This window comes from Triturus cristatus, chromosome 4_1, assembly GCF_964204655.1.
Source record: "Triturus cristatus chromosome 4_1, aTriCri1.1, whole genome shotgun sequence".
Lineage (NCBI taxonomy): Eukaryota > Metazoa > Chordata > Amphibia > Caudata > Salamandridae > Triturus > Triturus cristatus.
The window spans coordinates 880,877,655-880,902,920 of NC_140585.1; the positions used below are offsets into that span (position 1 = coordinate 880,877,655).

The window sequence follows — 25,266 nt, forward strand, 5'->3', positions numbered from 1 at the left end:
CCCTTTGCCAGTATTTGTCATGAAATGCCCTTCCTGAGATGTCTTCCCATGACTCCCTCAGGGGCTGCAGAGATACGTTGGTGTGCTCTCGAATTGCTCTACACAGCCAGGTTATTAGTCTAAGGCTGTGCCCTTGGGGTGTAATGCTTGAAGCAGGGCTGTAGTTGGAGGTATAATGGGGGTTATGTTCCAATTCCATTTAATGTATTCTCTAATTCTTCTGTACTGAAGGAATGAGCCAGCTGGGAGGTCAAACTGACACTACAGCATCTGGGGGCCCATAAGCACTCCCTCCTGATATAAGTCTCCTAACGTGTGGAGACCTGCCTTTTCCCACTACACCAATTCTCGAGTGCCAAGTGGCCTCAGTCCAATAAGCAACCCACGCAGTGACATTTGGGGGCGAATCGGAGTATTGTACCTGTGTAGGCGAAGCCTTTCGTGCATAAGACGGTGGTGTTAGCCACTAGAAGTGGGGTCCAGTCCCTCATCCTCTTCCCTCTTTCCTTCGAGAAACTGTGAGTTCAGTATCCCACCTTGTATTTGAGAGGTTAAATACCCTGTTTCTTGTAGCTGGAGTCCTGCTAGTCATCTGGTCAGCCACTGGAGCTGAGCCGCCAAATAATTTCCATAGAAATCCAAAGCCCTCATCCTACCTTATCTGGTGGTAGTTTTAGCTTATTGAGTGCTATTTGTCTCCTCCATGTTCCCCATATGAAGGCAAATAGGAGGGAGTCAAATTGCCAGTACTCTTTTCAGTATCACTAGGGGAAGGTTCATAAAACAATAATGTAGTCTAGGGGCCATCACCATCTTGGAGATAGCTATGTGGCCCAGAACGGATATCATCAAAGTAGTCTATAGAGCAATCTGCTCTCCCAGAGTTACCATCTAGGAGGTCGGTATTGGTAAGGTACATATTAACCTCCAAATATCAAAATGTGGTGGCTGCCCATTGCTGGTCCTATGCCCCAAACCTGATTGTTCTTTGCAGCACGCCAGGTTTCAACAGGAAGATCTAAGACTTCATGGGATTGACTTTTGACCCAGAGATATGTCTGAAACCTTCAAGCCCCCTGGAGATGTGAGTGAAGTTGGCCTCCATGTCCCTGATATGCACAAGCATATTTGTCTGCGTAAAACGACATTGGGCTGGTTGCTGCCAGGTCTGGTGGCTTAGTATACTAATGCAGCCACTGTAGCTACCTGTGTTTGAACTCCTGGTCACAGATTCAAATCCTGGTGGTTTGATTAAGCATTTTATCCTTCTGGGGTTCAATAAAATGAGTGCCATTGAGTTGAGGAAGAATAATCATCTATTATTCAGTGCCAAGATACCCTTCTGGGTGAACATGCACTTTATAAATACACGTTATGCATGCCGTGTTATGTTAGGCTGTCATACCTCAACCACATAGCTAGGGCTTCGATGGCAGGTGTGAATAGGCTATGAGATTGTGGGCAGCCCTGTCTCGTACCTCTTGCGATTTTATAGACAGCCGATATATGTTGTCCGGTCTTTGCCCTGGCTGTAGGTGCCTTGTATAGGAGTCAGAACAGCATGAGGTGCGACATTTCAAATCTCCTCAGGGTATGGAACAGATAGGGCCACCAGTGGGTGCCAAACGCTTGTTGGAGGCCGAGGGTCGCGCATGCTGACAGCGGCCACACCTCAGTGGCCTTTTCCATAATTTGATACAACCTTCTCATGTTCAAGATGGGCTACTCTCCGGGATTAACCTGTTCTGGGGACTGTGGAATGGCAAGGAAAGGGCTGGGAGGTGTCTCAATGCCAGAATTTTACTCAGAATTGTATTGTTGGTATGTAGAATGCAGATTTGGGTAAGATGATAGGGCCTCTGGTGGTCATCCTGGTTTTAGGAGCAATGTCATTATCACCTCATTAGTTGTGCCAGGACGACTACCAGTATCAAAGGCTGCCTCATACAGCTTTTTAAGCAGAGAAATGAATTGTGTGGCAAAAGCAGTGTAGGACTCGGCCGGTAGGCCATCAGAACCTGGCGTTTTGCTCATTGGTAATTGTCTCATTTTGTTCCTGATGTCCTGTTCAGTGATTGGGTCGTTAGGCTCTCCAATACTTACCCAGATATTGTTGGTAATCGCATATCCCCCAGGAAAGCGTCTATTGCCTCCACATCTATGGGGCCAGGGTCTGAATAGATTGCCTGATATTAGTGATAAAAGGCTGGATTAATGTCTGCCTGCAAGTTGACCTCATGTCCCTCCTCTGTCCTAATGGAAAGCACAGGAGAGGGAGGATGTTGGGGGTCTAATTAACCATGCCAAGAGGCGGCCCAGCCTATGTCCCTTAGTGTATGTACACACTATGTAGGAGTTGTAATCCAAACATTCTTTCCAACAGGGCAGAGTTGTGTTTCCGTGGTTCCTGGAGGTGTGACTCTGCAATCAGGTCATGTGCAGCTTCCTGATGAAGGGACAAAAAGGAGGCCTGGAGGGTCTTGAGTTCTGTCAGCAGTGCTCCCCGGACTCCCATAGGGGTACTTAGGCTGGCACCCCTGATCACTACTTTAAACACCTCCCACTCCACCGCAGGCCAGCTGGCCATACCTTCATTTAATCTAAAGTTGACCTCTATAGCGTTTCGCAGGGCATTGCGGGTCACCGGATTCTCCAGCCATTGTGGCTGACGTTTTCCAGCTGGGGATCGGGTCAGCACTCACCTCCATCGAAACATGATCTCCAGAGGGTTATGACCTGAGAGTGTTATCCCTAAGTATGATGCGTGGAGTACTCCTCCCTGGTCCATGGTGTGGCCGAAAATCTTGTCTAATCGAGCATGCAGTCTATGTGTGGGTGAATAGAAGGAGTATTCTTTCAGGCCTGGATTCTGGAGCCCAGACCCACAACCACCGAGCCTTGGCATTGCGATATGCAGGGACACAAGATACTGGGAGGAGTGATCGATCTTCCTCAATATTATTTACAAAGTTAAAGTCTTCCCCCAGGAGCCAATTGTAAGGCCTCCCAGTCCACCAGGTGATGTGACAGGGACACCAAGAAGGCAGGCTGATCGAAATTTGGTGCTTAGATACTGCCTTAGTAGTGGAGAGCCATCTAATTAGCCTCTTAGCAGGACCGTCCTTGCTGATCTATGTGATCTTCTTCCACGTGAAATGGAACATTTGGTTTTAACCATATGGCTGCACCCTGTGCATTTGCAGGGAATGTATTGTGATATAGTGGTCCATGCCATTTACGTCGCATTTTATCCCCCTCCCCACTCGCCAGTTGGGTCTCCTGCACAAAATCTATATGGGCTCTTATCTGTCGCAGCAGTGACTGTATCCCATAGTGTTTGCACGTGTCCCCACCCCCTGCACATTCCATGTCACAGCAATATATTTACCCGGGTGTGTCATACAAATATATGAGGAATGCTGATGGCGGGCCCCAAGGGTGCCCTGTGATATCAACCACGATTCATGAATCATGAAGGGGCACAGTGTCTCAGGGGGAACAGCAGGGGCATCAATATTACTCTCCATCCTGGTGCCAATAACTTAACATTCTTCAACATCTCCTAGTCTATCAAGGAAACAAAGAAAACAACAAACAACTGAGCTGTTCAAACCATTGGGGACAGCAGACATCTGTGAAGTGTGAATCAGGGGCATTACGCTGCATTTTTTGAGGGGGTGGCACTAGAGATCACCAATATTAGGTAAGCATGAGGCCTATCTAGAGCGGATAGATCGGGGCTACTACATGAAGTGTTACTGGTGGGAGGGACATATTCAGGTACAATGTGGCAAGAAATAAGGGACCTAGGCTTTGGCCGTACTTGCACCCCTCCTCCGGCAGGACGGGATGGTGGGATGGGAAACTGGTCTCCTGTTGAAGAATAATCAGGGCCCGAGGTGTCAGTCAGCACAGTATGAGTTCCCGGAGATGGTCCTACATCAGTTTATCTGCCATCTGCTGGGTCACCGCGAGTAGAATCCTGGAGGCTTCGCTCTTCTCTGAGCCAGACCAGTCACTTCCTGATTTTCCAGATCACAGTAAAGGTCGCTCGATCTGGAATGCCACTGCCATGACCATCATCGACATTCTGCCATCTTTAATTTACTGTGGTGTCGGAGTCACCCCATGGGTCTCCCCCTCCTCCTTACGGCATGGTCCCACTTCCTGCCGTCTTCATCGAGAAGAGTCTGGAGCTACCCTCCTGCCTCCAGAACCTGCCCGGAAGCAGTCAACATAGCCCCAGGCCTTCCCTGGTGTGTCTTGGTTTGTTATTACTTTGAGCTTTGCTGGGAAAAGTAGAGCATACTTAAGGTCAAGTTCTCTTAATCGCCGCTTAACAACCAAAAAGGAGGCCCTCTGGTTTTGAACTACCAGGATAAAGTCAGAGAATAGCATTGTTTAGGAGTTTTGCCACAATGGGCCTTGGGTGGGGCCCAGGAATGGGAGGGTGGAATCCAGTGGGCACACTCCACAGCGTACATGAAAGAAGGGCCACGGGCACATACCCGCTCCCCCCGGCGGGTATGTGGCAGCGTCGTTGGAGCCCTCCTTTTTTTCTGGCAGGCACATGATGCTGAGGTTATTACACCACGCCCTACCCTCTGCATCCTCAGTTCGGTGTTCTACGAGTTTTACACATTACAATGGGATGTAGCTTTCGCCTGTGGCATGGGCTCAGCAAGGGTAGTGCCCATTGTGAGCAATTTCTCTTTCAGTTTTTTTTGGCCGTCCTGCAGTAGTTTCAAGTCTTTGGCTAGCGTGTCTATTTTTTGCTCCAGGGTCATAGAGACATCTTCAATTGGCATGAGAATCTGGGTGGTATCGCTGCACTGCAGTGGTATGTCTGAGGGGGCCAAGGCCAGTGTAGACTCATCTAGGCCGGTAGTTCTCATTGCCGGACTGGCCTAAAGAGGCAATGGTTTTCTGATTTGGACTTCCCCATGATGTAGCTCACCAGAAGGGCCCCCCAAACAAGGCCCAACCTCTACAGAAATGGCAGTGATAGGTCACGGCCACCAGTCCCCTGAGGCCTCAAGGTAGCACACTCAGGCACAATAGTTCTCACTGGGTGGACACAGGTCCCTGACTGACAGCCCCATGGGGGGGTTGGCAGTGCAAGTCCCAGTCTTCTTGACTGAGGCATACTCCCTCACTCTCCTCCAGTAAAGGGTGTGGTCTGCTCATGGCTTGCCTGACTCCCTGAGATCCAAGCTGGCATGAGCAGCCGTTTCTGGCCCCCCAGATCTATCCCCAGGTGTTCTCCCATCGGCTCTCCAGCAGTACACTCCAGCAATGGTGTGATTGAGCCCAGCCAATTCGGTCCTCTTCTCAGGTGGATATTGGGCCAGGGATGGGACAGCACCACTCAACTCACCGCCAGCTGGGTGGGTTTCCCTCCTCTGGGTGGGGGGCTCAGCATCCACGCCACCAATGGGTATTGGACGCCCGCCTCCTCACTTTTGGGTGACTGCAGACACCTCTTCCGCCAGTAAGCCTCGTCTCACTGGACCCATCTGAGACCTGCCGCTTTGCTCTGCGTGCAGGCTGATGCCCGCTCTTGAGGTTGTCGCCTGGAGTCTTGGGCGCACCCCCAACCCCTTCTTCTGTCCCACTCCCCTGCCTGTTGACACACCCCACCCCACAATTTTGCAGACAGGAAGTAGCAGCAGCAGCTCGGATTATGTCAGATTAGGTCCTCTACCACACGTCCACCATGTTGGACGGTCAGCCACGCCCCCTGTGAGGCCATATTAGTGTAAGCTTCTTTCCTGCAAGTATTTTGATATGTTCTTTGTAATCTTCTATTTATTGCATAGTGACAGCTGTAGGAATCTGGCTCTTTATATAATGGACCAATAAGAGGTACACTGTGTAAAGAGTCCAGGCAAACCTCAACTGGTTTACAGAGGCACAAATGATACCCCAAATGCTCTCTTTTATGGTAGTGAGGGCGAGCAGTTAGGCATATCAGAGGGTAATGCTAAGGATTTATTGCACTCACAAAGGCAGTGAGACATACTTAGTAAAGAAATCTGACACCAATTTATAAAAATAGCACTTCTTTTTATATTAATTTTGAAACCAATATCATCGGAATCCAGGAAAGTACTTTTGGGTTCTTAATTCGTACAGTTTTCAAACGTTGACGGTAATTTTTGGGATCAGTAATGTTCTCCTATGGAAAAAAAGGGACTACATTTAAGCACTTAACAACTTACAGGACTGCTCTCCTGGACTTAAGGTGCGTATGGGGCAAGGTCCAAGGCCACACCAACTGGTCACATGGGGAGGCTCTGGAGCATCCGGGTGCAGCGATGTGTTACGACGTCAGCTACCCCATTCACTTCAAAGGGGAACGTCTGATCAGACAGAGGCTGCAAGATGGGACTGGGGCACCCGTTGAAGAGAATCCACAGGGGGGTTTAACCCTTGAGATGCTTGGGCATGTAGGGACACCATTAGTCCACTTCTTCTCAGGCTGTGGGGCTCGGTGCAGTGGTGTCTTTTGGCTTCAGGTTCAGTGCTGGAGTTACTCGTGGTTGGAAGGGGGCCTGCGGTAAGAGGCTGCAAGCAGCAACTGCAAGTCCAGTCTGGCCAGACTCAAGGATGGGCTCAGCTCTAGTGGATCTCAAAACTCCATGGGCACTTTGACATCCTCAGTACTGAGGCTGTGGGGAATGGGTGTAGAGGTGCTTTGCGGTGTCATGTGGCGGCTGTCAGGGACTCACTCATTGGCTTTGATTTCTGCAGAAGGGTGCATACAGGACAGCTGGGCCACTCTCAGTTTGGGTCTAACTGTCCCTGAAGTCCATCAATGTGCAGTTTGGTCTTCCTTTGCATTGGTATCCGGTATGGACACAAGAAGCCTTGGTCGCTGCAAGTAGGTTCAGTACCCCAGGTATTGGTGCTGTACGGTTCTGGTCGGTCCTGGAGTCCCCACACTTGGAGGGAGGAGGGATCTGACCTGTGGGTGGCTGCAGTGTCAGTAGTCCCAGTGAGCAGCAGGTCGGTGTACCGGACTTTGCTTCTTTGGTGCCTGCGGCTGCAAGAGAGTTGCTCCTCTTCTCCAAGGGAGTTTCTTTGGCAATTGGTGAAGCACTGGCAGCCCTCTAGGTTTCTTGGAGTCTGCACAGTGGCAGAACATTTTGGTTGCTCCAAGATGGTCAGATGCAGCAGGCAGGCTGGCAGGGTTGATGACAAGTCAGTCGTGCTCCTCTGTTCTCGGGTCAGCAGTCTTCTTTGTCCACTTTGTGTCCACTGAAATTTCTGGTCCTAACATGAGGGGTGCCACCTAAATACTCTATTCAGGGGCGTTACAGGGAGTGTAAGGTGGTAGCCAATGGGCTACCTACCTTTAGGGCGATTACACCATCTATATGACCACTTCCTGTGGGAAGTGGGCATAACCCTGTCCCAGATGACCTAATACCACCAAAAACCTAGATGGTGAAATTTTCCTAGTCGTGTTCACTTCAGGTAGCCCACCTTAGGTGTGGGACTAGCCTGAGGGTGAGCACGCCTCCTGACTGACTCATTTTCCCACCTGTCTTGGTGCCAAATGGGCCCAGGGCAGGGGGTGGCATTTCCCCTGTCAGGGGAAGCCTTGGGTCGCATATCAAAGGCAGCAGAGGCCTTTGAGGCCTCCTGCCTTGATATGCTGATTTATTAGCCTTCCTGGGGGAGGAGGTGTAAACACTTCCTGCCAGAGCAGGCATTGTGTCTGACCTCTGAGAGCATTTCTTTCACATCCTAGGCGGTCAGAAACTTGTCTGTGGTGGCAGACTGGTCTTGACCAGTCAGCCAGCACCCTAGAGTGCTAATTTATTTATTTATTTGTTTATTTATTTGCAAACTTTTATATAGCACTGGCTAGACCCGGAGGTATCAGAGCGCTTTACATGAGGATCAGAGTGTTACAGGTTACATAATTACATCAAGTCACAGGCTTCAAGTAAAGACATAGGAGAAAACAAAAACATGAGATGCAGGGGAGGGAAGGAAACACAATGGAGAGGCGAGGAAAACAATGTCAGATGTCCGGCTGGGTAGGTGTCAGCCGAGGGGGTGAACCAGAGCCAAAACTCCTCCATAGCTGCATAGGGCAGCTCCACCGGGCATCGGCCAAGGTTGCTCGGGCTCCGAGGTAAGTACAAACAGTTAAGTTATCCACCCAGGTGGCATCGTCAAAGTTCTATCGAAAGGCACCGGTCCTGGTGTTACTGGAAAGCACCTTCCGCTACGTTCTCCAGCTGGCCTCCAGGAAAGAAGTGGTGTGAGGAGAGGTGGAAGGGACAGATTCCAAGGTCGGCAGATTGTAGGACAACCCATCGTTCTTGCCTTCAAACCTCTTGGCGGGGGAGAAGCTGAAGAGGAGTTGTGCCTAGAGACCTGATCCTCATCAGTTTTTGGTCGTCTATAGCCCCCCACAGCGACTTTGTATATTTGTTCTGGAAGCCATTTTAGAGTTAGGCAAGTCCGGGCTGACCTATTCTTTGAATAAGCAGGTCTCACTATGCACCAGTATAGAGCGCTGATAATAGGGAGCCCCTTGGAGTGACCCAGTTGACGTCTAAGTTTTGTGGTGCTTTCTCACTGGAGACCTTGTTGTGCACCTTCGGGCTTCTCTAGCATGAGAGGGTGGTAGCTTCCCCCAGTCAAATGTTCCCAGTGGCGGTCATCTTAGGGTCAGGTGCAGGTTACAGCTCTGGATTCTCCTCACATCTGATTCCCACGCTGCATCCTTTATGGACCTCGGGGACTCCTGTTTAAAACCTCCCCATCAACTGGCACCTCCTGTGCTACTTCATAGGAGACATATCCACTGGGGTGCTGCTCCCGCCATCTTGGAGTCAGAAAGCACGGAGGGTGTACCCCCCGGTACCCCTGTTGCCGCGCACCTTCTTGATGCTGCTCAGTCCCAGTTCAGTCCCAGGCAGCCCGGGGGCCCACCAGGTAATGGGCACACTGATCTTGCCCTCCGGTCTTGGAATCCTATGTGCTGTGTCTGCACTTGTGTCTCTAACACTCCGGTTCTTCAGCAGGGCCTGGCGCTCGCTTCTGCCACACTTGATAATAGGGTTCAGGCGCAGCCGCGGCCCTTGGAGGGTGTTCCGTGGGGCGGAAAGGCGGGGCGGGGGAGGGGCAGGGTGGGGGGTACTAAAACCCGGAATATGGATAATTGGAGGTAAGTAAACAATTAAATAAATAAAACGAATTTCGTAGCGCGCCCTGCATAGCAAATTGAGATGCAGGGTGCGCTACGAAATTCGCTTTATTTATTTAATTGTTTACTTACCTCCAATTATCCATATTTCGGTTGTTAGTACCCCCCACCCTGCCCCTCCCTCGCCCCGCCTTTCCGCCCCACGGAACACCCTCCACGGGCCGCGGCTGTTCAGGCGGTACCTCTAAGGTACCCTCTGAGTGCATGTATTAATAAACCCATCACTGGAATCAGTGTGTGTTTATTAATACAAGGTGTTTGATACCATACACCATAGGTTTCAGTGAAGCCATTATGTAGCTGAGATTCGGTTTTTTTTTTAAGAACGGATTTTATTTGCCAAATAACAAATATAGCGCAGAGTACTGTAACCCAGCAACTCATGCATGTAGAATGTACATTGAATTGACTTTGACAATTTCAATAGCAAAATAGGGAAACTAAAGAGCAATACATTTGAAATATTAACAAAGAAGAAAATAAAACAAAAAACCCAGAACCCACCCCCATCGCACTCACACCTACCCCAGAGCAGCACTACAAGAGAACAGTCTTGTCTACCCATACATGATACACCAGTATCCAAGGGGCGATATTGAATGTTGACTAGAATGGGAGGGAAGCCAAGTCAGGGGACCTGACTACTGAAACAGGTTCCAGCTCTAGGCCATGGTACTCCGCCCATCGCCTCCAGATTTTATAATGTTTAAGTGGGCACCCCCTGGCCACAAAGATGGGGATCTCCAGACCCATACAGAAATCCATGGCATTTTTCCATGCAGATACCGAGGGCGCCCTCGGGGCCTTCCAGGCCAAAGTGAACCCTAATAACATAAGATAGCGCTTGCATATGTTACCTCCTATATTGTCCATAACATGTAACAGGACCAGCTTCGTGGAGCTGGGGAGGTCCCAACCCAGTACCTCGGAGAGGCACGACAGAACCCCCCGCCAGAATCGTGCTAACGCGGAGCAGTGCCAGACAGTATGGAGCAAAGTACCCTCCTCATGTTCGCATCGAAGACACACCAGGGAGGCCACCAATCCTGCCCTCGAGAGCCTGACCCTAGTGAAATAGACCCGGTGGAGATACTTAAACTGGATAAGGCGAAGGCTATGGCTAAACCCCGCTCCACCCAGTCCTCCTCCTCCAGTGGGCCTAAGTATCCCTCCCAGGCCTCCCTAAGGCGCTGCAGTGTGGGGGAGCTGTGATCAGGGACTGATACATTTTGGAGATCTTGTGATCATGGAGATCCCCCATAAATACCTTTGCCTCTATGGGACTAAACTAACCCCTCAATGTATGGAGTAATGGCATGCCGGAACTGTAGATATCGGAAGAATTGGGTTTTAGGCATTTGAAAGTCCTTCTGTAGATCCTGAAAATACTTCAGAACCGATCCACACATGACGTCCCCAAGAGTAGAGATGCCGATACGGTCCCAGCCTCGAAAACCAGACAATGCAGCTAGTTGCGGCATTCGCCCATTGTACCAAAAAGGAGTCTCCTGGGTCAACTTATTCCACTACCCGGTCCTCCGCAACGCCTGTCGCCATATTTGGAAGAAACGTTTCGTGGCAGGTGGTAAGGAGTTGCGTATAGTGTGTAGGGTATGATCTCCCATACATTGCCTCTTGACCGCGTAGGCTGGGTCGGCCCTGTCCCCATACCACCACTCATTGAGAACCAGCAGATGTGAGGCCATATAATAAGACAGGATATCAGAGGTTGCCAGGCCACCACAATATGTGGAGTGGAAGCAAATCCGCAGGGCCACCCCCGCCATTCCACCAGCCCATAGAAACTGTCCCAAGACCGTATTGACCTGTTGGAACCATCCGGGAGGAATCGGATAGGGATGGTTTTGTAGCTGATAAAGGAGGCGGGGAAGCGATACCATCTTAAAGATGGCCGATCGGCCATATATAGACAAGGGCACATGGGACCAGGTTTTAAGATCCTCCCGCACACGATCCCATACAGGGGCTAAATTCCTTTCCCAAGAGGTGACTGGCGAATCCGATAAAAACACTCCCAGATACTTCAACCCCCCCCAGAGTCCACTTGAATGGAGGAGGCCCAGGAACCGTGGCCCGCCCCTCCCCCAAGGACCAACAGAGTAGATTTACGAGGGTTCATGTATAGACCCGAGGTCTCCCCGAAGATCTGCATAATGCGCAGCAAACGCGGCCCTGTCTTATCTATATTCGTAAGAAAAAAGAGTACATCATCAGCGTGCAGGGCAATACGAGCTGAGATTAATTTCGACCAATGGCCAGTACATACATTAAGATGGCTTCCCGGGTCCAGTTGTACTGTCAGCACTAGAACTAGCCCACACGGGGCATATCTGCTCATGCACATATGTCCTCACATGTAATATAGTGCACCCAGCCTTAGGGCTGTAAGGCCTGCTGTGGGGATGACTTATAAATATAAATATTACATGCACTGGTATGGAACATGGGGTTGTGTTTTCACTTTTTAGGGTACCTTGTCACACAGCCTGCAATGGCAGTCTGCATGAGTTTGGTGCTGGGTCCCTTAGAGTGGCACAATATATGCTGCAGCTCTTAGGGACCTTCTTTAGTACCTATGCCCTAGCTACTAGGGGTCCCACTTACTAGAGACTTACAGAGGAGCCAAAGGCCTGGTCGATTAGGGATCAATTGACCAGTTAACTTGATTTGAGAAAAGAGCACTGGCACTGTGGACCTGGTTAGCAGGAACCCAGTGCACTTCAGTCAAAGCTGATTCAAATACCATGAACACAATGGGGGGAATACTGCAAGCCAGTTTCCTACAATCGCCATGTTGCTTTTTTGATATTGTGTATGCCTATCTGCAGACTATCATCAGCGTTTAAGATGGCTTAAAATTAGTTTTTGAAGACCTAGTAGTATTGCACCCAACACTTACTAACTACATGGCTAGTGCCAGTAGCATAAAACTATGTGCTGGGTCATGTGCAACTGTGCCCTCGTTTTGCTGACATTTGCTTAAGAGGCCATGCAGTGAGGAGCAAAAGCGATTCTCGTTGCCTATTCCCACATCATCATACAATAATACGAATTCTTGATTTTTGCTTTGTTTGATGGCCTCTGCTTGGGTTTTGACACACTGTGACATTATTGACTGGATGGCTCCTTTACAGATCTTTTACAGTCACCTCAGAGTTGTTATATGTTTTACCATTGTACTGATGATTGTTGTTGATTGCTCATGGTCAGGGTAAAATATTAATATTGGTTGATACATGGGTTGAAGGCTGTGTGAGTTGTGATTTGGTTGGTAGTTGTTGGTAGTGATTTGAGAGTGTTAGTTGCAATTTAAATTTGCAGCATAATGGAAGGGTACATTGGTGTACTAGTTGTGTTTGGGTTTTCTTGGATCAGCACAGTAGTAAATATGGTGGGGCTAAACTTGTTTTACATTTATAAGGGAAGGTGTAGTATCCTTTTCCGGTAAACAACCTTTACAACGCAACTTTTACAACGTGATGCCATTACATTGCGGTTTTTACAACGCAAGTCGTTACAACGACTTGCGCTAGATGGCGCTCTAGGACAAGGAATAGTATAATTTACTATCCAACACCTTCCCTACTGTACGTAGACTGGAGTTGGAATAGTAAATTATACTACTCCTAAGTCCAGCACCCTCCAACGCAAGTCGTTGTAACGACTTGCGTTGTAAAAACCGCGATGTAATGTACCGCGATGTAAATGAATGCGTTGTAACGTCATACATCCTCCTTTTCCTAATGTAAAAAAGCTATAGCGTAGCCTGGTTATGAGTTCTTGCCTACCTTAACTGTGTGATGGCATATGTACAGAATGTGGGGTGTAGTATGAGCTGAGAAGGTAATCCAGGTTTGGTTGTGCTGAAAGAGATAGATAAGGAGGCTGATCAACAATACTATCTTCATTTATCTACAACAACTCTGAAAGTGTAAACTGGATTCATACGCTAACTACATGAACTGAGGCGTCTACACTTCTTTATTTATTTCTTCACACACTTTCATCCCTTCTGAAAAGTGAGGCAGTCTCTGTGTTAGTGATCGCAGAGCTGAAACCTTGCATTTGTAGCTTGTTCTCCAGGTTACGTGTCCTTCTTTTGAGTACACATTTCCACAGTGTCGATAAGCTGTCATTGTATTTTCCCTTTTTTTGTAGTGGATTTACCCAAAGTTGAGAAGTTTGATGTAGAAGAGACAACATCGGACAGCGCCTTACTCAGCTGGAGCAGTGTGGAAGGCGCCTCAGCCTACCTGCTAACATGGCGGCTGGTGTCCGGTAAGAAGCCGCCACTTTGGAATTCAAGGAAGGAGACCCTTTTGCTCCTTTACTTCCAACTCAGTGCTAATTTTTCACATTTCTGTGCAAATGTTAATAGTTATTATAGCCTAGAAACTCCATCATATTTGTCTGTAGGTCAATTGTGGTATGTTTGTTGTACAAACGACATGAATTTATTGGTGGAATTAGCGCATGCTTTCTTACTAACGCTGGCGAAGTGGCAATTCAGATTTTAAATTTTGATCAAATGCATGGCATACGCATCCTCTGCGCAACGCGGATAGTTTATACCATGTTATGTGGTTTTGCTCCAGAACCCCGTGGACCTTTGTAGGACCATCATTTCTATTGTATGTTGAGGAGACTGGCAAGGCCGTAGTTAGTAGAGAGGTCTGATGTGCTTGGTAAAGCTGTGTTGCTATTGTCCTCCCTAAAGGTGACTAGAAGTGATCTGTTTGCATGTCCATAAGATGTATGGCTACGTGTTTTGTGCATAGGGTGCTGACTGGGGAGCATCGGTGCAGTTCTGTATTTTGTAAAACGTGCTAGTTTCAGTAGTAAATCCAATGCCTGCACATTTCCAATGCATTTTTGAAACTGATGCAGATCGCCCTAATCCTTTGCACCCAAAGGAATTGGGACTTCTCTCATGCCACATAAACCCACTGCAACAAACTCTCAACTAACCACGACAACTAAACACCAACGAATCAGCAGGCAATGTCAAGTGATGACTCCTTCTGCTCGAATGATGGCCTTCCCAAATTGACACGATGGCGGGCCCAGGTAGAGAATACCTTATGATGTCATATCAGTGGGGGCTAATTTTATACAAATAAAAAATGACAATGTGTTAACTCAAACATAACACAAAACAATATAATAGCACAGCCCCATAATACAACAAAACACCATAACTCAATACAACATAACACAACACAGCAGTATAATAACACAACACAACACCATAATAACACAGCATCATAACATGACATAATAACATAACCCTAACTGCAACACTTACAACTAGCATTGCAAACTAACTCTGGACTCCACAGAGTAGCTTGTCACCGATTCCCAAAGCACTTCAGTGCCTCCTCACCATTGGAAGTGTTATATACATTTATTATACGACACCTTGAAAGCCTGTTGTCAGATATTGAGATCCCAGATAAAAGAGTCCATCAGTCATGCACGAGGTCATCAGATGACCTCGTGCCACAGGTGACAACATATTCGAGCCCTAGACTTTTATCTAACAGCCTAATGCGTTCTGGGAGTTGTAGTCTTGGTGCAGTTCGCTTGCTCTGATTTGACTGCAGTACTAGATGACATTGTTTTTTAAGAGGATCTCCCATTGTCTGATAAAATAGCGCGACTGGTAGCACAGAGACACCTGGGAAAACTATGAATGCACCGTAGTTTAGTGAGTGCAAAGCCACCTTGAAAGCCTCATACATGTCACACAGGGCCCTAAAGCCTACATACCTACCCGAGTAATTGAGTACGGATTTCCTGTGTTCTTCCTCCAGGCCATTGGTTTTGGGTTTATTCAATATGTGAACATGCTTGGTGGTGGGAAACGGAGCCTGCTTCCTCTGTGGGAAAGGTTGTCATCCTGGCCTTCCACTAAGATCTTGCTGCCCTGAAGCTCTGTGTTTTTAGGGGAAGAAAATGCTCTTTTGTCAAATATACAAGGTGTCTCGGGTGAAGTGCATTTTGTATTCATTTTGTGAATTACTTTGACCCAGGAAGGCAATCAATAAGTAAGGACATTGTAAGGCAACTTTCATCACCGTCCCCATTAGAATGACAAAGTTTTGGATTAACTGCGAATCCTGTCTTTTCTTCCCAGAGATTTCACCAACATCAAGCAGGTGAAACACACTGGAGGAAACTCAAGGGTTAATGGGGAAGTACTGCAGGAATCGGACAATTAATTACTAATTTCTCTTGTAATTTGACATTTCTAATGAGATTCTCAGGTTGTAATCCAGTGTTAATTCTGCCCTCCATAATTAACAGCGGGCCGGGTATCAGTAACTCTGAGATGAAGTGTTAATGTGTGGGTTACCAGGGAGCTTGTCATGAGGCTTTATGTATTTTCTTCCCAAAAACAAGATGAGAACAGATTAAAGATTTAGGCCATAGAAGCCAAACTCATTTGTAGGGGTTGGCGGAATTTGCGTAGTCGCGCTACACAAAGCTCTGCAAAGTTCTGCAAAGCTCCGCAAAATGGTAAAAAATCTCCGCGAGCACCCAGAAATTCCGCGAACACGCGGAATTGCTTGTTCGCGGTGCTTTTTTCCTGTTAGTGAACACTGTTTGCGTGCTCGGGGGAAATATCTCGCTAACACGCATTTTGAGAACGCGAGCAAGCAAAAAAGTTTACGAAGCCGCGGAACGCAGAATTTTGGGCAATTCCGCATTCTCTGTGGAACGTGAAATTACCCATATTCCGCGAGCGGAGTGGAATTTACCGCCCAGGCCTACTCATTTGACCTAGACAGACATATTGCTCAAACTGCGGTATTCCTCTAGGTGCTACACCCCCTGGTCCCAGGCACTGTGCTTATCAATGAAATTTAAAAACCTTTCTGAAATTGGAGAGAGGTTTCAAAAGATTAGATTCATATCATTGGCACTAGCCATAGCTCTATGGCTCTCAACTCAACCCGCTGTGCCACAGAGACATGGAGACTTACTGAGGATCCCCAAGCACAGAAAATGCAAATTATAAACTTGTCATTTCAATTTAAAGAAACAGTGCTGATAAATAAATAACAAATGTCAAACTGTCAAAATGTCAATTAATTATAAATTTCAAACTGATTGATGAAGCAGAGATGACAAGTGTCCGAAACTTCAATGTTTCACATGATTTTTTTCTCCATTTTTCCAGGTTCAGATTTTCTGACGGAGCAGTTGGCGGACACCTATAAGTCATACCGGGTCAGCAACCTGGAGTTTGGAAGGACCTACGCGTTCTCGATCAGGCCTCTCTTCAGAGAGATGGAAGGGTCAACTACATCACTCACAGTACAAATAGGTGTGACATGAGCTACTTTTTGAACCCTCATTCTAGGGGACTATGTGCAATTTCAGCTTACAATTTACACGGACTGTCCCCTCCCTGCATCCATCAACTAAGAGTGGTGGTCTCATCAGCATCCATGGTTTGTTTGACGCTAACATTAATGGGTCTATTACGATGTCAGGGCGGACACGCGTCTGCCCGACACCGAATTAGAACTGGGATCAACTGACCTCCGGTCAGTGGTCCCGACCTCCTGATTAGGATGCGACGAACATTGTTCGGTCGCATTCCGACCTTTTCATATGGCAGCATGTATTACTGCCATAAACCAACTTGAGAACATGCTTTTATAGGGAAATGGGAGGTGATGTTAATCCCTAGATGGGGTGCAGGAATTAGCAGGGCAGCACCATAGGTGCCCCCTTGGCCCCCAACCAGAGTCTGTGCACACAAAGGGGCCCAGCTAGGGGCTCCCATACTCGCTTTCTGACAGGCATTCCATGTCGGAAAGCCAGAGATGGAAAGCCTGCCTGAGACCGAGTATCGTAATCCAAAGAGCGGAAAGACCCCCCTTTGGGATTACGGGTCAGCCTCCGACTGGCCGACGGGCTCCTTGAGCCTGTCGGAAGCCAGCTGGATTAACCGGCTGGTTTAGTTTCCAATTGCCAGCATTGTAATGCGGCAGTCGGAAAGTAAACCGAGATGCTGCCCGGAAAGGCTGAGACCGTCGGTCGTAATCAGCCCTGTGATGTTTGCAAAGACAAAGAGACTTGATTTTGTTGCTTAACTTTAACAGTTGCATAGTTACACTTAGCATAATTAGACATTTGCATAGCTTTTATGGTTACATTGCTAGTTACATCGCTAGTACTACAGCTACATGTTTTTACATGCTAAATAATCAGATTGTTGTGTAGTTTAAATTGTTGTATAATAATTATTATTTCATGATCAAATACAAAAGTTAGATAGTACCCATATTCAGCTTATATTGATGCATGGTTTAAATAGTATTGCTATACTATTTAGTATGTGGTTATTCTTATTGCATAGATAATGGATTTAGTATTATGGTAAAGTTGCAGATTTGATATTGATTACAATATTGCATAATTAGCATTTTTAAAAAGTATGCTTTGCATAGGAACATAGGGCCCAATTCACAAAGGCAACCTGAGACAAAAGTCTAACTCTACGACTTTTGGCATTCACAGAGGTCATTTACGAGTTGTATCTTTACATCTGCAGTCGGGACAGAATCTCCGACTTGGGCCATACTCCCCGGCTCGGGCCGGATGAAGTGTAATCAATGGGCCAGAATGCCATTTTTACAAAAAGGAACATTAAGAACATGTGATAAATGATAGAAGAGGTCATGAAAATCAGTTTGGGCAGCAAAAAGGGCGTGGCCGGACACTACATCATATCCCAGAAAAGTTTGCTCCTTTGCATCATGGCACATGCAGTCCACAATTTGCCCTACCCTCAGTGTTGACTGAGGGAGTAGGGGTCATCATAGGTATTCCATCTGGCTCTATTCAGAGGGGGCAGTCGGAATGCTTTTTTCATTGTTCTTCACCACCAGGTATATCCTGGCAATTATAAGAATAGAAAAATGACCCCCACACCATGGGAGAAAACTCCCGTGGTGTGGGGGTCATCAGTTTTTTATTTTCCCAAAACAATCTTCCGCTTTAGTAATTTGTTTTTGAAAAATAAAAAAGTTTAGAAAGGTTTGACTGCCGGCCGTCATGTTTGACAGAGCAATGACAGCGGATCCTGCCAATGTATAGAGATGACTACGGGGCTGGTGGACATCTCTAATTATGGCAGGGTGGTGGCCATAAAGTCCTCCGCCACCCTATCTGCCTTTACTCAGTACACTCACCCCTACATCAGACCCTATTTCTTTAACTGTGTCCTTATAGCATTTAAATTGCACATCTAAACTAATGGCCATGATCACAAATATTAGTAAGGATTTCACTCTGAAGATATTAGTCAATCAATCCTAACACCCTCATCCTTGAGACACCACATATTCTAACAGCTTTTAATTGTAAAGCTAGTTAGTGGAGTGGGAGGAGTTAAATTGCAAGAACATTACTAAAAGCAAAATTTGTTTTTTGCTGAAGGGTGGAAATGTTGTTGCATCTTTGGGATTTAGTCACTTTACTCATGTAAGGACTTTCAGTATGTTCTTTTGTAAAGATGCTGTTTGATGTCAACACACGTAAGTCATCATGTCTGAGAAAAGAGCAGGCTTTACAAAAACAGTCGCCCTTCAATATACAAATTTCCTCCTCCAATATGAGGTTGAAAGTTTTCTTTTTCATAGCAGCTCAGAAAGTGTTGGTTGATAACTGCTCCACTCCTTCAGTAAAAGCTGTTCAATTTCTTGCAAATACTTTTCAACTCTTTAAAAATACATTAAGCAGGCCAGTCTCGTCATCATAAAGATGCAAGCAAAATGGAGGCTAATAATCATATCTTCTTTTCTATGCCCTCTGAAGTTTAGCAACGAGTTTCAGTCACCCGAGACTTCACCAGGCTAGTCCCAGACAAATTAATGGTTTTGACTTGCAAAATCATTTATTGATTCTTTAGTCACCACTTGATCATTTTGAATCAGTCTATAAAATTATTCTAGTAAAGTGTATCCCATAATTTCTTCCATTGGAGGAGGGCTCTCTTACATAGAGCTAATGTACATTGGTGCTACTCCCATTTGTATGAGGAAGAAAAATTAAATACTATTATCTATGTAGCTTTTTGGTGACCTAAACTTTCTTCTGCGTTAATGTTTTCCCCTTTGTAGCCACTGAGGTGTAAAGGTTTTATGTTTCTTTTTTTGTTATAATTAAACTGGAATAAACTGGTAAGGAAATGTAACCCATTGTCTGCATATGCAGGATTAAGTTATAAACATTTGTGTTTTATTATAGTCTTATAACCGGTTGTTGAGGGCTATACGGGTTTTTAAAGACCCTTTTCATGAAGTCATGTGAAAATTACATTCTATACATTTTTGTTGTATTGCAATTCCTGCAGTAGGGTCAAGTGGGAAGCTGAGCACCCCAGCATCCCCCATCACAGCTCACAAGCAAACTACGCGACCGGTGAAAACAAACTCTCCTGCAAGGATCACTCCACGCCAGGTACCTCAATCCACCAGAGTGACTCCAACCACGGCAAGCCGTACCACCACCCTTTCGACTACTGGGCCAACTGTGCCATCAACAACCATTTTAGGGCCAAGTGAGTTGACTTGTAGAAGAAACAGTGTCCCATACCGGTTGCATTTCTTCATGGCTTCTAATTGATCTTTCTTTCTAGTTTGCGGGAAGGTAAAAGCTGACATTGTGTTTCTAGTGGATGAGTCCTCCAGTATTGGACAAGGCAACTTCTACAAAATAAAAAATTTTCTCTACCGAATTGTCTCATACTTCCCAAAGATCGGGCCAGAAGGGACTCAGGTAAGACATTCTGTTCAGCACCCTTTGCCCTAATTTCTTCGGTGTTTTGGGACATTGATGAAACAATTTCAATGTATAATGAAAACATTGTGCTTTGACGCATCAGTTCCCTCAGATCTCAACTCTTTTGGTTAGTAAAAGCACTGAGGGGCATATTTACAAAGAAGTGACGGAGCACGGAGTTAGCCTTCTTGGCTTAACGCCACTCTCTGCCACTTCTGAAACACAGTGCTGCACCGTATTGACAACAATACGGTGCAGCTGTGCATTTCCCCATGCCAATGCAGGCACCCTTGCACCACAGTGCAAGGGTGCCTGCTTTGGGGGGAATGATTGTTTTTGTGCAGGAAGGTGTCCCTTCCTGTACATAAATAATACCAAATTGTGATTTGTAACTTCTATGTGTGCTGCTTTGTGCAGCACACTTAGAAGTTGCAACTCGTCATTTTTAAAATGATTGTTTATGGCGTTTTGCTCTTTCTATGTGTGGTACACAATGCAGCACACATAGAAAAAGCAAAAACGAGGGGAGAAATAAAGCATTTCTCCTCGTTTCGCCATGTTAAGACCAGGTTTTTTATGGTCTTAATTTTTGTGTTGCCTCCTATTTACTCCAACTATGTAACTAGGGGGCAGCGTCAAAATCAATGGGTGGAACATCAAAATCAATGGGTGGAACATCCACCGCAACACCCAGTGCCCACCCCTTTCAAGCTAAGTGTAGCGTGAAAGGATGCCTTATTTACAAGGCACTGTTCAGCCACGTTAAGGGGCTTAACACTGCCTTGTAAATAAGGCAAAGCCCGTTTTGCCACAGGAATGGCTTTAAAAGTGACGTTCCTGTGGTGATAAGGGCTTGTAAATATGCTCCTCAGAACCATACGTTTCCCCCCACTGGGAGAGGTTGGCTGCACTGTGCTCCTGTAATTGTAGGAAAATGTCTGCATAGCTTTCTAACTCTATAGCGAGATTATCCCCTAGACTAAGAAAGAGAATAATCAACAATAGGGCTGATGTAATCTATGGAGCCTGCCATGTATCCACATCTGTGCAATGCAGTTGGATTACACTGAATATCACCCTGGGGTGCAACAGTAAAACTGCAACTTCATAGGATGCCATGAGCATTTAATGTGTCTGTTTGCGATCAAGTTTAGAAGAGTCATTATGGCATTGTGATAAATGTTATGGCAATGATATTGTGTAAATTGGAGAGATACAAAGACAAAAGCATAGGAACAGAAGACTGTTTTTACTGTGGACAAGTCTCTGTTTTCCTTCCTTTACCACCATTTCACCGCTATAGAGGATGTGTATCTTCTATAATTTTATGATTATGGCCATTTAAGGTATATTGGTATGTAGTCATCAACATATGTCAAATTTTTGAAGAAACGTTGAGATTAATAAGGCTATAGAATTGGTACAAAGTTTATATGTATATATGCCACATGTCAAGGTTATGGTATGGAAGTCCTAGAAGTATGAGGTATTATGCCTGAAAATGCACAGTGCACATGCACTACCATTATTCATGCCACTCGGTGCGGTGAGAAGCAGAGGGTGTGTCTACATGACTGTGGCAACAATAGGAACATGACTTTGAGAATTCTTAAGTTGCTTTTTGTGGTTCAAGTTTAAATGTTGAAAACAAGCCTTTGCTTTGCCATTGTTTGGATCCAGAACTGTTGTTTCCTTTAAACATTTGCTTTACTGAAAACAGATGAAGCAATAGTGGAAACTGGTTATGATATATGTATAAGAACATTGAATTCATATTGCACAAAAGAACCAAATGCGGTTTCAGAGTTCTACATTTTTTTTATCTTACCTTAGCAGAAGGAAGGAGAATGAGCATTGATATTTAAAACCTCTGGAAAAAAATAGCTAACTAATCATTTTTAATCATTCATTGATTAATATGTTCACGATCAGTCTATGATGCAAGGCAGCAACTCAAACCTCTAAGGGTGAGTAAAAAGAGGTCAATCTTGAGTTGAATTCAAAGCAACACCAGAAGGAAAAGAACATTAAGTGGAGTCAGAGGACCTTATCATTTGAAAAGTAAAAATGGAGGCAACAGACTAGTGTTGCTAACACAAATAAGAATGGGTCAGGAAAAGTACTAGAAAATTAATAGTAACATCTCAGGCAAGTTAGCATAGAGTACTCCTCTATGCTAACTTGCCTGAGAGGTACTATTGCCTCTATGATTATTGCAGTTAAGTCTGACGAAAGTGAATATTCATATGTTGGTGAATTATGATTCATCCTTTTGCTAGAAAAAAATCAAATAATTGAAATAAACACATTTTAATGAGTGAAATGTAATGGATTTTGGAACAAAACCATGTACGCATGGTGACAGTGCCAGTGAAATAAAAGGACATACTGAATCAATATTATACTGTAAAGTTGGTGAAACAGAAAAGTTTAGATGAACACTGACTACATATCACTGTTGGAATGGCCCCACCAGGAAGACTTAGAAATAGTTTTCTAATCTATAAGTTAACAGGAAATGTTTTAATTAGATAAGAGGAATGATAAGATATTAGGGTTAAGTTGCTTAGAAGGATTTCTATGTGCCTTAGATATTAAAATACTATTGTTTCTGGCATAACATAATAGACATATTTATAGAGCACACTTTACCCACTGAGGCGATCTCTTGTTCCACCATATTGGTTTATGGGTTTATCAGTCCTTATCCTAGTCATATGTTATGTCTGCTCGATGTTTCTATAATATCCTTTAGGAAATGCGCTGCTTTACCTTACATCTCACAAAGATGTCCTACACGTGTTCAGGTGAAGGGTCCTAACCTCCCTGGAGAAAAGACCTCTGCTTAGCCGAGGAACTTCTTCTCAACCAATCTACCCATACTCCAAGTTCCCCTTCTTGCCTGGAGAAGTGAATACGTGATCCACAAGCACACTTCTTCTTGTCAGCTGGCTGGAGTGGTCTGTTTACAGATAGAATCCTCTTGTCAAGTCTCTCCCCGCCTGCTTCTTCTTATGTACCCATAGGATCCCTGGTCTGAGAACCCTTCCTTCATTTGGGTTTGTGGATTTGGATTGGTTGAGAAAGGCAAGGGGTGCATTTTGCTCCGTGCCTTACAAATAATGACCTTGTTCAGATTTCCTGCCGAGATTTTGCAGCGCTAGTATGATGACATGATGTCCTGGCATGGATTGGGTGTATGGATGCCACTGTCCTGGGTTATTTTGTGAGCTGATGATGTCAGGACCTGATGAGCATGTTCCTTTCCTGTGTCCTTTTACTGACCAGCTCTGTTTACCATCCCGACCCCAGCCGCATGAACTCATAGCATTGGGATTGCCCGGTGACTGACAGTGCGGCTGCCCTGGAACATTTTGCAGTGGGGTGTGGCTATTAGTGGAGGATTTGCCTGGATATCTGGTCCAGAGGACATTAGATGTTTCTGAGCTTGTACTTAGTGTCCGGGATCCTTAGGACCCCTCATAAGGTCTGTTGACCGGTAGTGCAATGTATTAGCCTTGGTATGATCAGATCGTAGAGAGGATCAATTGCCTTGTTAATAAAATAATCTATTTACTATTGTTGTGGAGAGGAAATGGAAGGTGGGCCAAAAGGAAGTTAGGCATACTATACATTATGACCTCATTTGGTGATGGAATTGATATCCTTGGAATCTGTGGACCAGTGTGGTTACAGAATAGTTGAGAAGAGCAAAATTGCAGAGACTGTTGTAGAAATATGTTTTTTCACAGGAAACTCATTCACTGCAGATGTTGTATAATGCATTTAATAATCAGAAAGATGTGAGGTGTTTTTATTTCTAATGGGTCAGGGCTCATTTACCAAGATTAAATAATAAAATGACTACAGAGTTTTCAGGGCTTAAGCAAAATGCTAATGTATACAAAAGACTATATATATGGAGAATGGTGCAGCATGCAATATATAGAACATTTCAAACTATTGGAAAGTGATTTGAATTGTGAAAAAGACTAATGGACCCCAGCGCTGGAAGATGAAGAATCAGAAGAGGAAAAACAAGCATTATCAAAACTAATAGGTCTGGCTTTGGTAAGCGTGCAATTATTGTTTTCTTTTTTTGCAATCATATCAAAATTTGCCAATAAAATTTGCCAAAAATATGTAATGTATAAAAATAAAATATTAGTCCATTATCGTATCCACTCTAGCCCTGGAGCTAAAGTGCACTGCTTTTCACGTGGCTGTGCACATGTGATCTGGCATATTGCCATCATTTGCAGTGCAAGACAGCCAATGAATGAAGAGAGCTGACCCATTGCCTCATGCATTATGCTTTGGTGGGCAGAGGTACGGTGTGAATGACACTTCAACAGAGCAATGGATGAAGGGGGCAGACCCAAACACCCTGTATGTGTGCATATATTTATGCATATATTTATAACGTTTTTTGGAAACCCTGAGCCTCTGTGAGACTGCTAAAGAATTAGTATTTCTGGAATTGAAGAAAAACAGGATAATTTAAAGGATATTGAGGGCCCAGACTGTTCTTGTCAGATATATTAAATCACTGTGCTTTGTTACATCTGAATATTCAGAGATACTTTTTCTTCATTGGCCTATGGGTTGTAATTGATGTGCAAGTTGATGTATTAACAAGGTTACCTGCTGTCACTTGTAGGAAAGTGGGTTTCTGTTACAGTAACCCCCCATTTTTGCCAGACTACTGATGCATTTTGACTTGATGTGCCCTGGGTCCCTGCCAATCAGGTTCCCAGGGCCTGTGTTCTTTCCCCAAAACTAACCCATTTGGCATCTCTAGCCACAGGTTAGACCCTGGTAAATGGTACCACAGGTATCCAGGGCACTGTGACCCGGGAAGACCTCTAAGGGCTGCAGCACTTATTTATTGGGGCCACCTTTAGAGGCCCTGTACCTTTACACACACACACACACTGCCTTTGCAGGCTGCATGTTTTGGTGCAGAACAAAGTGAAGAGTCGACATGGCACACATCTCTGTGTGCCATGCCAACAACCCACTGCCCTGGCATAGGCCAGTCACCCCTCTAGCTGGGTGCACTATACCAGTGGTGCGGGCACAGGTGCATGAGCCCTGTACCCCTACAGTGTCTAAGTCCATTCTTAGACATTGTAAGTGCAGTGCTGCCATTAAGAGTATATGGTGCGGGGAGTTTGTCATTATGAACTCCACAGCACCACAATGGTTACACTGAAAACTGA

At 45.5% G+C, this 25,266-nt stretch overlaps 1 protein-coding gene across 1 annotated transcript in view; it reads left to right on the forward strand.

The window, feature by feature from the left end:
* LOC146855703 (uncharacterized) overlaps nucleotides 1–25,266 on the forward strand; it is a 1,104,791-nt gene that overhangs the window by 345,193 nt on the left and 734,332 nt on the right. The window contains exons 19-22 of the mRNA XM_085653597.1: nucleotides 13,406–13,525; nucleotides 16,431–16,577; nucleotides 19,617–19,823; nucleotides 19,902–20,041. Coding sequence (XP_085509723.1) covers nucleotides 13,406–13,525; nucleotides 16,431–16,577; nucleotides 19,617–19,823; nucleotides 19,902–20,041 — 614 coding nt within the window. The remainder of the gene's footprint in view (nucleotides 1–13,405; nucleotides 13,526–16,430; nucleotides 16,578–19,616; nucleotides 19,824–19,901; nucleotides 20,042–25,266) is intronic.